Here is a 15,033-nt window from a genome sequence, read left to right as displayed (position 1 = left end):
GGAGGATGTTACAAGGTTAGATTAAGAGTTCTTCCTAATTCTTTCCTAGAGAAATATGTCAAACAGTCCTAGCTTTCAAATATGTATTGGTAATTTACTATAGACCACATAGTATTTGTAGGCACTGGAGATACTTCAGTAACCAAAACAGACCAAAAAAAAAAAAAAAAAGAACTATGTCCTCAGGGAACATATATTTTAGTTGGAGGAAGTAAACATAACAAATAAACATATAGTGTCAAGATAGTGAAACATGCTAAAGAAAAAAGTAGAGTGCAGAAAGGGGGATGTGTGGGGCTTATAATATATAGAGGATCATCCCCTATATTCTCTGCACTGTAGATTCTTGGCAATAATCCTCTTGCTGCTGGTAAAGACCACTCCAGACCAGTGCAGAAAAGAGGAGAGATAAGGGGAGGAAACAAGAGAACCTAGCTAAATGTAAGCCTTGGGCTTCCCAACTTTCCACCTTAGTTTAGATTCCTGTGCCCAACCTGGGCAATGATGTTAATTAAACCCACCACCCATCTAGTTCATGAACTATTGTGTTGATAGTATCATGTGACCTATAAGCTTATAATCTTCATTTTCAATATTGAAAAGTTTACTTCTGAGTCTTCATGCTTCTTTCATCACATATTGAGTAAGTACCTACTATGTACCAAACCTTGTTCTAGGCACTAGAGGTTACAGCAGTGAGCAAGACACGCACGGTCACCACCCTAAAGAACTTGCATTTTAATTGAGATGAAAAATTCAAAAATTGATTCAATAAGCAAGATACTTACAAGAAGGAGACAGATGCCAGTGAACAGTCCAGGCAGGAGATGATCAAGTCCTGAACTTAGATGGCTCTCAAATGAGCTGAACCAACTTCCTGACTATCTCTGGTCATGTATAAAGCCCCTACTATAGGGTATCATGATAATAAATTGGTATAAAAATCCAACTATGGCTATTGAGTCTTTCTAAAATGTGGAAGAGCAGCTTCTTTTCTCTAATTGTTAATGCACTGTGCAGACAGACAGATACACATCTTCCCATCTTCTAATGTTTCTATTTTGTTAACTGCAGAAGTGTTATTCCAAGTTGTGTAAAAAATCATGTGCTTTGGTCTCCAGAATCTTTAGCAACTTATTATAGCACTACTGTTTTATTTTGAAGTGGTAGTAAGAACCATAACAGTAGTAAAAAAATAATCTCATAACAATAGTAACATGTCCTTTTTCAAATTAGAACGTGAAGTTACAGATCTCCTGGGACTGCTGCTGAGCAGGATGTTTCAGCAGGAAGGGTAAAAAGAGAGGGACTCAAAAACACATGCTTGGAAAAGAATCAACCCACACCTTTTATGTTCAAAAGTACAGGGTGCTGGGTAAACATGAGACATGAAAACAAAAATGCAGATACATCACACCCCAACAATCTGGGGAGAGAAGCCTAACTGATGAAACAGAGCAAGTTACGAGACAGTGTGTTCATTCCAAGCTCCAATGACTTGTTCATATAAATTTCCCATCTCAGCCTGGCTGATTTGCCCAAACCCTCTACTCCAACCTGAGTAGCTCTGTTGAGTTGGTTGAAACTGTAAAGCAGCCTAAGAGAAGCAGTTTCTGAGTATGTGCACATGAGTCCCTCCTACTGGGATGGCAAGGAGACCAGCTTGACACCTTCACACTGGATATACCAGGGACCCAGACTTTGTGGATGCAACAAACTTTCTGTGTGCTGACCCTCAGTATGATGAGATGGGATGTTCATTACGTAGGACGTGAACTTGTAAACACCTCTGTGAAAGAGGTGCTGCATTGCATGCATCTCAACCTTGGAAGAGCCTGCCAGCCAAAAAGACAAGATTTCCACATAAGTTTACAGCCTCTGCTTGCAGCAGCCAAACAATCCAAAACTCATGCTACGTGGCATGGTTTCCCATTTAGATCAATGGCAATGAAACTCACTCTATTACTGATGGAAGGGCTCTTACAAAGTGCACTTTAAATAGGGATGCCTTAAAGAAACACCTATCTTACTGCTTTCCTTTAGAAACTCTGAATATCCTGGTTGGAATACAGTCTCCCCCAAGATGAAGATAACTCAGATCAGTGCCTTTCTGATTTGTTTTGGGGTATGTGTGCGTGTGTACGTGCACAGGCATACGCGTGTGCTTTCAAAAACATACCTACAGCAAAACAACTACGAACGAGCTGGTTTTCCTATCACTGCCCTTGGTAGGAACAGAGTATCTGGAGAATATACTTGGAGAAAACCTTTTTTTTTTTTTTAATCTGCACTAGATATTTGATGGCAAATATCTGGTGGTTATGGAAGGTATCTTTGGAACCTACCAGGTCAATTGAGAAGCAAGCTGTAACCGTACAGCTGTCACTATAGCTTCCTGACTGGGATAACCAGCAGTTCATTGTTTAAGAAATCTTTTCACAGAAAAAAAAAAAACATGTACTTTCAGATCACTTCTTCTCAGCACCCAAGAACAGGCAGAACCCAATGAAGTGAATGAAATTCAGAGATAACTGTCCCTCAGTCCAGCTAGAACTCTGGCCACCATATTGAAAACAAATGACCTATTTCAGTGTTCAGATCTTGCTAGGAAACTCCAATATTGTTTCTGAACCCTACTGTCTCCAAAAACAGCCCTTCCTTCCAGTAACTCTTTTCCTGCTAGAAAGAATCCTAAGAAAATATCTGAAGTTGCAGTAGGCTAGGGAGAGGAAGAGGAAGATTTAACAGCCAGAAAGCATATTGAATTTGAACTGTTGGTAAGTTCTTGGACCACCTGCCAAGGTGTCTGCAAGCATTTTCCAGAGAACAACTCTTCCTTTGATTAAAAATCTGTGATCTGAGTCCCCAAACTTTTCTCCCCTGATCAATTTTAAAAGAAAAAGAAATATTTCCATGAATATTGAGCTATACTGTAAGTGAAATCTAAGGACATCTCCCCTTCCCTAAAGAAAGCATGACTTGGAAACAGCAAGGCATTCTACAGCACTCAGAAAGACACGTCTCATTGTTGAAAGAAAGGCAGCAGTGACTGTAATTAACTAGGAAGCGGTTGTGGAACTTCTCCCGCTGTATTTAAAGGGCCATGTACGAGTGAGGGTGAGCAGTCGTGACCGGGGCTGTGTAGTTAAAATACAGATGAGAGAGGGAAATGGGGCAAGAGAAGTAAACAGGTTTACTTACAGCCCTCGGAGCCGAAGCCAGATTTTCTCGATCTGTTCGGGTTGCAGGTATTTCAGAGAGTTGCTCTCAAATTCTTCAATCTCCTTGGTGGGCGACTCCATAGCTGCAGGTTATCACACCGGGAGTGAGGCCCGAGTGAGTTTGGGCTGTCCCTCCCGCCTCCTCGCCCAGTCCAGCCCTCTAGCTCCAGCCCGGCGCCGCGCGTCTGCCTCACTTTCTGCGTGCGCTCCCCTTTCTGCGCCCCCGAAATCCTGGCTTAAAGCGGGCCCGGAGAGCCGGCGACCCTGGGCCCAGATGCCCCCCGGAAGCAGCTGCGGGAACCCGCTCCCGGGCTAGTGCCAAGGGCAGGAATTGTGCTTTTGCTCTAGGGGAAAGCACCTCGGACCAACTCGTATTCTTTTTTTTTTTTTTTTTTCCTCAAACACAAAGCCGCGGGAGCGAACCGTGTGGCAGCTGGATTGGAGGGGAAAGGGAGGACCCAGAAGGGAAGAGAGGCGGCGAGGAGGGAGAAAGTGAGAAGGGGAAAGCGGGGAGAGGGATGAGCCCAGAAGGAGCCAGCGCGGGGCCGGTCTGAGCCTGAGGCCGCACACCCTGGCTGCGCCAGCGCCCCCTGCCCTGGGGCGCCCCGAGGCTCCCCCTCCCGGTCCCTCTCTCCCTGCCCCGCTGCCTTCGCGTCCCTTCTCTGTTTTCTGTCACTTACCAGCAGCTCTGCTGACAAGCGAGAAAACTGACAACTGCGAAGAGTCGTCTGCGAGCGCGCAGGGGCCGGCGTCAGGTCTGGCACCCGCGGGCGCGAAGGGAGGGGCGCGCGGAGCACTGCCGTCTGCGGGGCACAAGCTCGCGGGGCTCCAGCCCCGCACCCGGAGACCCGCGCGCGCCAGGGCTGCCCGCCGCGGCGCAGGGCCCCCAGCCCCGCGTGCCAATGGCTCCCGGAGCCCGCACAAAATGAATAGCACGGCTCCACACTCGGAAATCCCAGGAAACCGAGGTCCGTGTCCTCCCCGGCGGCTGGTGGGGCAAACAGCCAAGGTGAGGTTCCGCGGAGTTCGTGCTTGGAGCTTTCATTCACAGCGCTCACTTCCACGCCTGCCAGAGAGCCGGTTCCATTTTGAAATATTAAAGCAGTTGACAGGGACTAAAGTAACCACACATCACACTTAGAAAGTCTCGATATATTCTTCCTCCCCGCCGCCAAAAAATGGTGTGAAAAAAGGAAAATATAAACAAAAGTAAGGCGGTAGTAGTTTCCACTGACAGACTCTCAAAGGGTCCCTGCAGGGCTGTGCTGGGCAGATGCTGACAGTGGAGAGGAGTTTCAGCTCAGGAGGCTACAACTCAGTATCTGAGTTCCCCGAGGTCATTCACAATGTCAACAAAGTGAATTGCTCAAACAGAATGGGATCAGGTATGCAGTAAGGGGAGGAGGGAAAGAAGGGAAGGTCGCTCAGTCGTGTCTTTTCGACTCTTTTCGACCCTACGGACTCTACAGTCCATGGAATTCTCCAGGCCAGAATACTGGAGAGGGTATCCTTTCCCTTCTCCAGGGGATCGTCCCAACCCAATGATCGAACCCAGGTGTCCTGCATTGCAGACGGATTCTTTACCAGCTGAGCCACAAGGGGAGGCGGGAGGTGGAATTCAAAAAGAGACCAAAGAGAAAAAGAAAGACTCTGACAATTTGATTTCAGCCCTGACGTCACAGACTGGTGGTCAAACTCCCTTCTAAATGCAGCCACCATCACTTCCCAGGGGCCATGTCAAACCTGGGACTCAGGGCTCCTGAGATTCAAGACACAGCTTGCCCCCATAATGGTATTTTCCTCCACTGGCAGTTAATGATTCTTCTAGTTACACTCCCAGTATTCTTTTTCTGTCCATCAGATATTTGCCTGCTTCTCAAAATTAAGATAAATGTAAAGGTGAGAACTAGCTTTTCTCCATTGCTCAAGTAAAATTCCATTCAAGTGGCCTTGATAAAGAAAAATTTAAGAGTGTTTAAATCCTAAATGCTCATCCATTGGGAAGTGGGCATTTATTTTCCAGAAATTAGAGTTAAGAGTGATGAGGATGGCAAGGCTGGCCCCATTCATTCCAGTGGAAAAGGTATCTGCTTCAAGGTGAGATGACAGAACTTTTTGACTGAAAAGGACTCACACACTCACCTACAACAATCTTAAGTCACCTTATTAAACTTGGTCCTTAAGGAGTTTCTGGAAGCATTTACAGTTCCACTGAGTTAAAGGCAAAGGTAGCATTAAGCAGTCAACATATTAACATAAAATTCATTTACCTAAATGAAACCAATTTACTCACCCAATGTCACCAAGCTCAGAACAATGACCTGGTGGAATTGGACATTAAGAGGTTATTTTAATGACTTGTTTGGGGGATACAGAACAGTGTATGATACCCAAATGGAGTTCCCATCAGACTGTATACCTTGGGCAACCTCCTATCATAATATGGAAGCACAGTAATGATAATTGTTGTTGTTGTTAAGTCACTTCAGTCGTGTCCGACTCTGTGCCATCCCATAGACAGCAGCCCACCAGGCTCCCCAGTCCCTGGGATTCTCCAGGTAAGAACACTGGAGTGGGTTGCCATTTCCTTCTCCAATGCATGAAAGTGAAAAGCAAAAGTGAAGTCGCTCAGTCGTGTCCGACTCTTCACGACCCCATGGACTGCAGCCTACCAGGCTCTTCCGCCCGTATATTAGTGAGCATATATTGAAACTTTCTACGGTCCCAACCCTGTTCTAAGGGCTCTACACTCACATAATACCAACAACAATATTATAAAGAAAATGCTATTATTATCTCCATTTTATAGTAGAAAACTGAAGCACAAGGAGGTTATCTAAACCTACCAGGAAGAGAACTGAACTGGAAAAGGCCAGAGTTTGAGTTATGACTCATTACCTTATCCAATACAAAACTGTCCCCTTCACAGGATCCCATTTTCCACATCTTTAAAGAATTTATGCAAAAAGTTTTTTATGTCTGTTTCACCTTTATAATTCTATGAGGTCATCTGGAGAGAACTGGGGAGAAGAAATGCTGAAAAGAAAGATGCATATTGCTGAATACATACTTTAACTACATCGTGGTTTCTCCAAGGACTGGCCTAGAAAGAAAGGATAGAAGGGAATTTAAAAGGCTGATACTCAATTTCCTGCCATCCACCATATTTATGACTTTTTCTTTGTTACTGGGATGTTAATCAAGTCAGAGAAAAGCAAATTTTGGAAGAAAAAGGAAAGAAATAACCTTTCACTTTTAAATAAGCTAATCAGAGAAGGAGGACCAAAAATAGTCTTTATAAGTTTGTGGAGCATGATTTTGTTACATTTTAGAAAAGTTTTAAAAAAGTAAACATGTATGAGAAAGTTAATAAGGACATAACTTTATTTTAGAGCCAAAGTAGTTTTTGGAGCTGGGGAAACCTTAAAGATAATCTAATTTAGATTATCTTCAAATTCGTTAAGCAATAGAATATTTTATTTCAAATTAATACTTATAAGGGATTTTAATACATACCTCAGATTTAAAAAGTAAAGAAAGAGCTGCTCTTGTTGAATGGGGAAGTAGAGTAATTAGTTCTCAGGGTCAAAGCCCACCTCTGCCTTTTCCATCTTCCATCTCTGAGTAACCAATGCTCCCACTTCACAGATGAGAAAACTGAGGTCAAAGTACCATAAAACACCTCAGGATTCCTTGCTTCTCATTGAAGGCTCTTTCTAAACCACATCAGAAAGAGTTCATCCTCTCTCTGCCTGCAAAATATTACTACTTTTGGATACACTATGTTATTATGTTACTCAGATTTTGTTGTCTCTTTATCTATCACAGACAGGGTATGCTTGCATGCTGTAGCAACACAACATTACAAGCTACAATTTCCACTGGCAACCTTGCTTTGGAGGTCAGTTTCCATGGCAACTTCCTCTCCAAGCTTTTTGAATACGACCTTTTAGAAAATCTTATATGGTAAAACATCATTAATTAAACATAGATGTGCATATATACATAAATATACATAACATATATATACATACATATAATTGCCAACTTAATAATTCACCAAATCAACCTACCTAAGGAGGTGAAAGACTTATACTCAAAAAGACACTGATGAAAATACTAAATATGACACAAACAGATGGAAACATATACTGTGTTCTTGGTTTGGAAGAATCAGTATTATTAAAATGACTATACTACCCAAGGCAATCTACAGACTCAATTCTATCCCTATAAAAATATCAATGGTATTTTTCACAGAATTAGAACAAATAAATTTAAAATTTGTATGGAAACACAAAAGTCCCTGAATAGCCAAAACAGTCTTGAGAAAGAACAGAGCTGGAGGAATCATGCTCCCTGACTTCACACAATCTGACAGTAATCAAAAGCCACAGTAATCAAAACAGTATGGCACTGGCACAAAAATAGACACAGAGGTCAATGAACAGGATGAAAAGCCCAGAAATAAACCCATGTGCCTGTGGTCAACTGTATAAAGGAGACAAGAATATACAATGGAGAAAAGACAGTCTCTTCAATAAGTAGTGCTGAGAAAACTGGACAGTTACATGTAAAAGAATGAAATTAGAACATTCTCTAATACTATATACAAAAATAAACTCAAGATGAATTAAAGACCTAAATTTAAGACTGAATACTATAAAATTCCTAGAGGAAAACATAGGCAGAACACTCCTTGACATAAATCACAGAATTTTGGGGGCGGGGGGGGGGGATCTGTCTCCTAAAATAATGGAAACAAAACCAAAAATAAACAAATAGGACCTAAGCAAACTTGAAAGCTTTTGCACAGCAAAGGAAATCATTGACAAAATGAAAAGACAACCAATTGAATGGGAGCAAATACTTGCAAATGATATGACTGACAAGAGATTAATGTCCAACACATATAAACTCAAGATCAAAAAACAAACAACTAGATTTAAAAATGGGCAGAAAGAAAAACTGAAATGACACTTTTCCAAAGAAGAAAGGAAATGTCTAACAGAACATGAAAAGATGTTCAACATCTCTACTCATCAGGTAAACACAATTCAAAACCATGAGATATCACCTCACACCTATCAAAATGGCTATCACCAAAAAGAATAAAGATAACAATTGGTGGGGAGGACGTGAAGAAAAGGGGATCTTTGTGCACTGTTTGTGGGAATGTAAATTGATGCACCCTCTGCGTAAAACAGTATGAAGATTTCTCAAGAGACTGAAAATAGAACTACCATATTACCCAGCAGTTCCAGGCATGGGTATCCAAAAAAAAGCAAAAACACTAATTCAAAATATATGTGCACCCCAATGATCAATACAGCATTGCTTACCATTATCAAGGTATGAAGCAAACTAAGTGTCCATCAACAAGTGAATATCTAAAGAAGATGTGATAGACACACACAATGGAATACTACTCAGACATTAAGAGGAACGAAATTTTGTCCTTTGCAGTGATGTGGATGGACTTGGAGGACACTGAGCTGAGTGAAGTAAGTCACACAGAGAAAGGCACTGTGTGATATCTCTTATAGGTGGAATCCAAAAAAAATACAACACACTAGTGAATAAAACCAAAAGGAAGTATACTCACAGATACAAACTAATGGTTTGTTGCAAACCACCAGAACAAACTGGTGGTTACCAGGGTAGAGAGGTGGGGCAATAGAGGGGTGGGGTAGAGGGGATGCAAACTACAGGGTGGAAGATAGGTTACAGGGATGTTCTGTACAACGTGGGGAATGTAGCCAACATTTTGTAACAACTGTAAGTGGAGTATAGCCACTAAAACAAACTGTATAAAAATAAAAACAAAAAATAAGATCTTTGATTCAGGAATTAAAACAGTTCCCCAAATAGACAAAGAATAACTTAACCTAAGTACCAAAAAACCTCTGCATCATCAGCATTAAGGATCACAAGATCAGAGAGAGTGAGCTCCCTGTACATGGCAGAGTTCAAGCAGAAGCTGCATGACCATCAGACAAGGGAGTAGGAATCAGGCTTTGCAAACATAACAATGACCCCTCAAGGTCCCTTTCACTGTGACAATGTCACAATTCAGTAATAACCACACTAACCACACCACTACCCTTACTGCTTATTGAGAACAACCATGTGCCAAGCTCCGTGTTAAGCACATCATAGGCTGGCTCACTTTCACCGTCAATGAAACACTTGAGGAGAATTCATTATGCCCATTTACAAGCTCCAATACTTTGGCCAACTGATGCGAAGAGCAGACTCTTTGGAAACAACCCCATTGCTGGGAAAGATAGAAGGCATGAGGGGACGACAGAGGACAAGATGGTTGGATGGAATCACCGACTCAAAGGACATGAGTTTGGGTAAACTCTGGGAGTTGGTGATGGACAGGGAGGCCTGGCGTGCTGCAGTCCATGGGGTTGCAAAGAGTCAGACAAGACTGAGCAACTGAACAACAACATTTACAAGTAAAGACAGAGAGGCTCCCAAAAAGTCTGATCATTTTTGCGAAGATGCACTGCTATAGGGGTAAAGCCAGGTTGTAAATCCAGACCAGAGTGCAAAGTTCTTTTCCCTTAGTTATATCTCCTCCCTGCAGACACATAAAAAGACAAAAGATATATAACAGAGAAGGTGGAGCTGCAGCAGCACAGTTGAGGGGTGGGGGGAATCAAGGAGGTTATATAGTAGAGATAACATCTGAACTGGATCCTGAAGGTGGAAGGTGGATGGAGGCAGGTCATTCTAGAAAGAGGGAACTGTATGGAAAGAGACAGAAGCGTGAGAAAGGGTGGAGTGTCCAGCAATCCACAAACAATTTTATGTAGCTTGACTATAAGTGCATGACTAAGAGAAGCAAGAGAAAGTGCTGGAGGGGTCAGCCAGACCTGTGTGGTCATGGAAGAAGTCTGGGCTCTCTTCTGTGGATGACAGGGAGCCATGGATGTCTCTATGTAGAGGGAAGCACAGTCACATGTGGAGGGTACTTGCTGCCTGAATATTCATCATATACTGAGGTCAACTCAGGGAAGCTGCCACAGTACTATGCAACAACCACTGGGCAAATGATAACCAGGGCTTACCAAGGAGGATCTGGATAAAGAAAACTGGATAGCTGGATAAAGTCAGGAAAAACACAGGATTATCTCCCATGAATACTCATCTTCTAGCTTTGAGAATATGACCAGTTGCTTTGACCTCCATGAGACAAGCACTGCCCTTGATACATTTTTCATGACTTGCCAATGGCATCATCTAGAGTCTGTTGATGGGGAAATTCTGGAGAAGCCTTTAGGACATCACAAGTAGCACCACTGGGCACAGCAGCCCCTCCTTCCCGCCTACACGGATGTGAGCCAGCCCCCAGAACACACTGTCAACACAGGCTCTTCTCTCCCACGGGCTTTTCTTTCTGGCAAGGGGCCTCTTTGGTAATGATCACACTGCTTTCCCCCTTGATTTCTTCTCTTTTTGGCTTCATAATATGGGGCAGACTCTGTACCAGGAACCACCTCCACCATGAAAATAAAAGGTGCAAAAAGAGAAAGTGGACTGATGAAGCTCAGAGGACCGAGTCTCAGCCCCACATGAAATGTGGCTCATCTATCCAGAGTGTGGCCCAGAAAGCCAGGGAGAGGAGATAGGAGGAGAGACAGGATGGAGTCCCAGGGGTCGTCTGATGTAACCTGCATGTGACCCAGTTTTTGCCCCTCCCTCTGGAAGGATCATTCAGTTGCTCTGACAGGAGAAATTCGTGTCACCCCTCTAGTGGAGGTGACACAGGAAGAGTAAAGGACCAGGAGTAGCTTTGAATCACATGTGACCTGGAACAAGACCCTTCTCTTCTCCCGCCAGGGCTGGGTTGGGCTCAGTAACCTCTCAAAACCTGCAGCCTGGTCTGAGCTAACTAAGCTTTTCATGGACCCAAAAAAAGCTGTAGGAAAACCTAGAATCTGGCCCCTGGCTAGATTTGACTATAATAAACAAGGCGGCTAGGTTGGCCAATCGAGTCATCCACCTCCCACGTCTGAACAAAGTGGTCTGAGGGTGACATGTAACTAAAGCAGATCCAGCACTTGGTCCTTTATGGAAAATCTGATGTGGCCTTTGGGAAAAAGAGAGGAAGTCTACTTGTCTTTTCTCTGAGATAACAAGCTAAAAGGCTTGAGATTATCTTGGCCCTGGAGTTATCTTTTTTACCATGTAGAGAGGGTATACCAGAAAAAAAATGACACCAACATAGAGAAAAGCAGACAGAAGAACTAAAAAAATAAAATGTTACAGGATATTCTGAGCTCCTTGAGCCTGCTATGCCTACCCATGAACTTTTAACTTATATTAACAAAATAAATACCTTCTACCCCATCCCATGTTGTGTTTTTTTCTTTTTTTTCCACTTAAACTAACCTGAATAAGATTTCTGTCACTGATGACTAAAAGAATCCTAGCAAACACAACTCCTCTCTTAGGGGATTGCTGTAAGGAGTTTTAAGAAAACCTATATGACCAGTATCTTAAACTCTGAAGGCTCTCATGAGACAACAGTCTCTCCCCTATCTCATCTGTCCAACAGCACATGAAAGAAGGGAAGCTGAAAGGAGATTTTATTTTGATAAAGTCTCTGATTTTATATATATATATATTTATTATAAATACATAAAAAATAAATCTGATTTCTGGTAAATAAATCAAAAATTGTGTTTCAATAACTTTCTGATAATGGCCTGTCAAAGCACTGCCATATTATATACATTAGCCCCTCCAAAAAAACAACCCTAGAATGAGTGAAACACATATTATTGTTATCCCTAGTTTAGAAATGAAGCGGATGAGGTCTGAGAGGTCTCTCAGCTGCCCTCCAGCTGGTCTACCCTCCAGCTAATGGCCGGGAAACGTAACAGCACAAGGCTTCCCTGACTCCTGCCCCCAGTGGCCACCCTGCCTCTCAGAGCATGCTGCCAACCCAGCAGAATTAACTTGGCTGTACTAACAAAATTGAAAATTTTGTTCATGTAAAACTGCTGATGCTGTAGTCAGCCAAATTCTGACCCAAATGCACATACATTGGCTGGTTGTTCTCATATCGCCATAAAGGAAATTTGAATATGAAAGCCTCAGTGTTGAAAGGGACCTTAGCGATCCCTTTACCTAAGTTCTACTGAGAGAAAAGTGCAGCCCAGGTAGGTTCCATAACCACACATGGCCTGGAGCTGGATATTGGTAAAGCCGCGACTAGGACACGTGTCCCCTGAACCTGGCCCAGGGCTCTTTTATCTCTGAACTTCTTCCCGGGTCTCAAAAACAGCTCCTGTGGCCACCCAAGGATTTGGCTCAAGGGTTGGTTCACAGATACAAAGAAGGGACGTCTGCTCAACCCATGGGTCATTGGCAAAGGCTTTCCAAAAGAAGAATTTAGAGGAAGAGAACTCCAGGAAAGTGGAAACATGTGTGGTGGCTCAGGTCACAACAAGGAACAAGGAGTGATGGGGGCCAGGGGGACAGGAAAGGGACAATGGAAAAAGACTGGATCTGCAGACAAAGGTGAGCCTGAACCACCACAGGGAAGCTCAGTTTGTCTATGTTCTTGCCGATAAGTAATCATTAAAATCTGCTAAGCAGGTGTGTAGTAGAAGCAAAGTAGAATTATGATCTAACAAGTATGATTTATAAAGAAAGATAAAAATAAATCTCAAAAATTGTTTTTGAACAGCCACCAGAGAAGATTTGAAGATTCTTGTCTCTGTACTAGGGAAGGTGGTGGGGCGGGTGGGGGAGGGTGGCAATCTCACAAATAAATGCTGGAAACTTTTAAATTTCATTCACTCATTCATTCAACAAACATTTTCTTAGTGCTTACTCTGTGCCAGGCACTCTGTGATGGCAGATATGCAGAGGTCAATAAAACATCCAGTGCCTACACCATGAAGCAACCGTCTAATTAGGGTACCAGATGCTGGACGGATTATAAAACAATAAATACATCATTATAAATTGTGAAAAGTGCTGAAAAGAAAATAATCAGAAACTGTTTTCTCCAGTATAGAAAACAATGGGAGTGGGACCTATGTATAAATAGGTCAAGAATTTCAACCAGCTAGTGCTCTATAACAAACCACCCTCTAAAATGTAGGGGCTCAAAACAACAGCAAACAAAGCTTTTATCTCTCATGCTTCTGTGGATTGACCAGGCAGTTCCTCCTCTGGTCTTGTTTAGGGGTCTCTCATGAGGCTACAGTCAGATGGCTACCAGGCCAGAATATCCAATCCAATGTGATTTTACTCACATGTCTGAGGCCTTGGCAAGGATCTCCCTCTCTCTCTCTCTGTCTCTCCCTCTCCCCTCCCCCCTCCTCTTTCTACATGGTCTGTCCATGTGGCTTGCTGAGAGTTCTTTAGATGGTAACTACATTGCAAGAGCAAGTGTTCTAAGAGGCAGAAAGTAGAAGCTGCCAGTCATCTTCAAGGCCAAGCCCAGAACTGGCACAGCATCACTTCTGCTGCATTTGGCTGATTAAAGCAACCATGGGGCTCAGCTCTGATTCAAGGGCAATAGAAATAAACTCCACCTTCCGAGGCAGAGGTGGGGTGGAAGTAACACAGATTTTACAGCCATCTTTAGTCCACCTAAGTGGTCAGAGATGGCCTCTGTGAACAGGTGACATCTGAGCCAAGACCTGAAGGAGGAAAAGCAGTCACCCAGGTAATAAGCCCGAGAAAAGCATTTCTGATAAAGAGGGACAGCATAGGCATAGATTCTGAGGCAGGAAGAAGCATTTGATGGGTCAAGGAATTGGAAGGAGGCGACTTGTGACTGGAGGAGGGACCTGGCAAAGGGAAGACTGGCCTGGAATTAGGTGGTAGAAGCAGGTGGGTGGAGCCACAGCAGTCTTGAGGGCAGATTTATGGGCCAGCTTTCTCTTGAAGAGAAATGGGAAATCATGAGGGATTACAAGAGATGTGTGTTTATGAAGGATCACTGGTTGCTATGTGAAGAATGGCTGGAAAGGAGCAAGAATATCCTCTGGCTTAATCAAAGATGCTAAATGATCTCAAGAAGTGACCTGAACTGAGGAGGGACCCCAGACACATGAGCTCCAGTATCCAAAATCCACAGTGATTATCCTGAACTAATTCGTCAGTGATGATGAATTCATTTCCTTATTGGTAGGGTTACTATCTGAACAACAACAACAAAGAGTATGCATAGCCCATACATACAAAAATCACTAGCATCAGAATAAAGTAGATCTTCCCTGGTGGCTCAGATGGTAAAGAATCTGTCTGCAGTTCAGGAGACCTGAGTTCAATCCCTGGGTTGGGAAAATCCCCTGGAGAAGGGAATGGCAACCCACTCCAGTATTCTTGCCTGGAGAATCCCCATGGACAAAGGAGCCTGGCAGGCTACAGTCCATGGGGTCACAAGAGTCAGACACAACTGAGCGACCAAGCACAGGGTTACTACATGATTCACTAGACTACTCTCCTGGACGACAAAAGATCATAAGTGTCTTGCCCATTACTGTCCCTCAAGTGCATAACAAACCAACTGATTAATGACAAAATGGGCTCCTCAGAGAAGGACTGTAAAATTTACTTCATTTATGGTCCAAGATGATTCCTGCCATATAAACTATACTCAAAGAGCAAATCTGAGCCATGAAAACAAATGAACCTTCAACTACATCAGAAGCCACTGTGGGATTATCCAGGGAAAGGCAATAAAGCCCAGGTTACATTTTGGTGCATACAATGTTAACTTCTGGTTATTTGGCAGCTTCACCTCCAGAGAAGTTAAGTGTTACTTTCTGTGTGATTC

General features: G+C 43.2%; 1 protein-coding gene across 5 annotated transcripts in view; it reads right to left on the bottom strand.

Annotated features, from left to right (window-relative positions):
- The window catches only part of PDE1C (phosphodiesterase 1C), a 541,449-nt gene that overhangs the window by 331,248 nt on the left and 195,168 nt on the right, over nucleotides 1-15,033 (bottom strand). Inside the window, exons 1-2 of one of the 5 annotated variants that reach the window (XM_061414181.1) lie at nucleotides 3,902-6,595; nucleotides 3,202-3,304 (exon numbers count right to left, since the gene is read on the bottom strand). The exons of the other annotated variants lie outside the window; for them this stretch is intronic. Coding sequence (XP_061270165.1) covers nucleotides 3,202-3,302 — 101 coding nt within the window. The 5' untranslated portion in view covers nucleotides 3,303-3,304; nucleotides 3,902-6,595. Of the gene's footprint in view, nucleotides 1-3,201; nucleotides 3,305-3,901; nucleotides 6,596-15,033 lie in introns of those variants that run through there. 5 annotated transcript variants of the gene reach the window in all.

This window comes from Bos javanicus, chromosome 4 (genome assembly GCF_032452875.1).
Source record: "Bos javanicus breed banteng chromosome 4, ARS-OSU_banteng_1.0, whole genome shotgun sequence".
Classification (NCBI taxonomy): Eukaryota; Metazoa; Chordata; class Mammalia; order Artiodactyla; family Bovidae; genus Bos; species Bos javanicus.
Note: the sequence above shows the minus strand (reverse complement) of the source record. Positions and strands in the feature narration are given on the sequence as shown.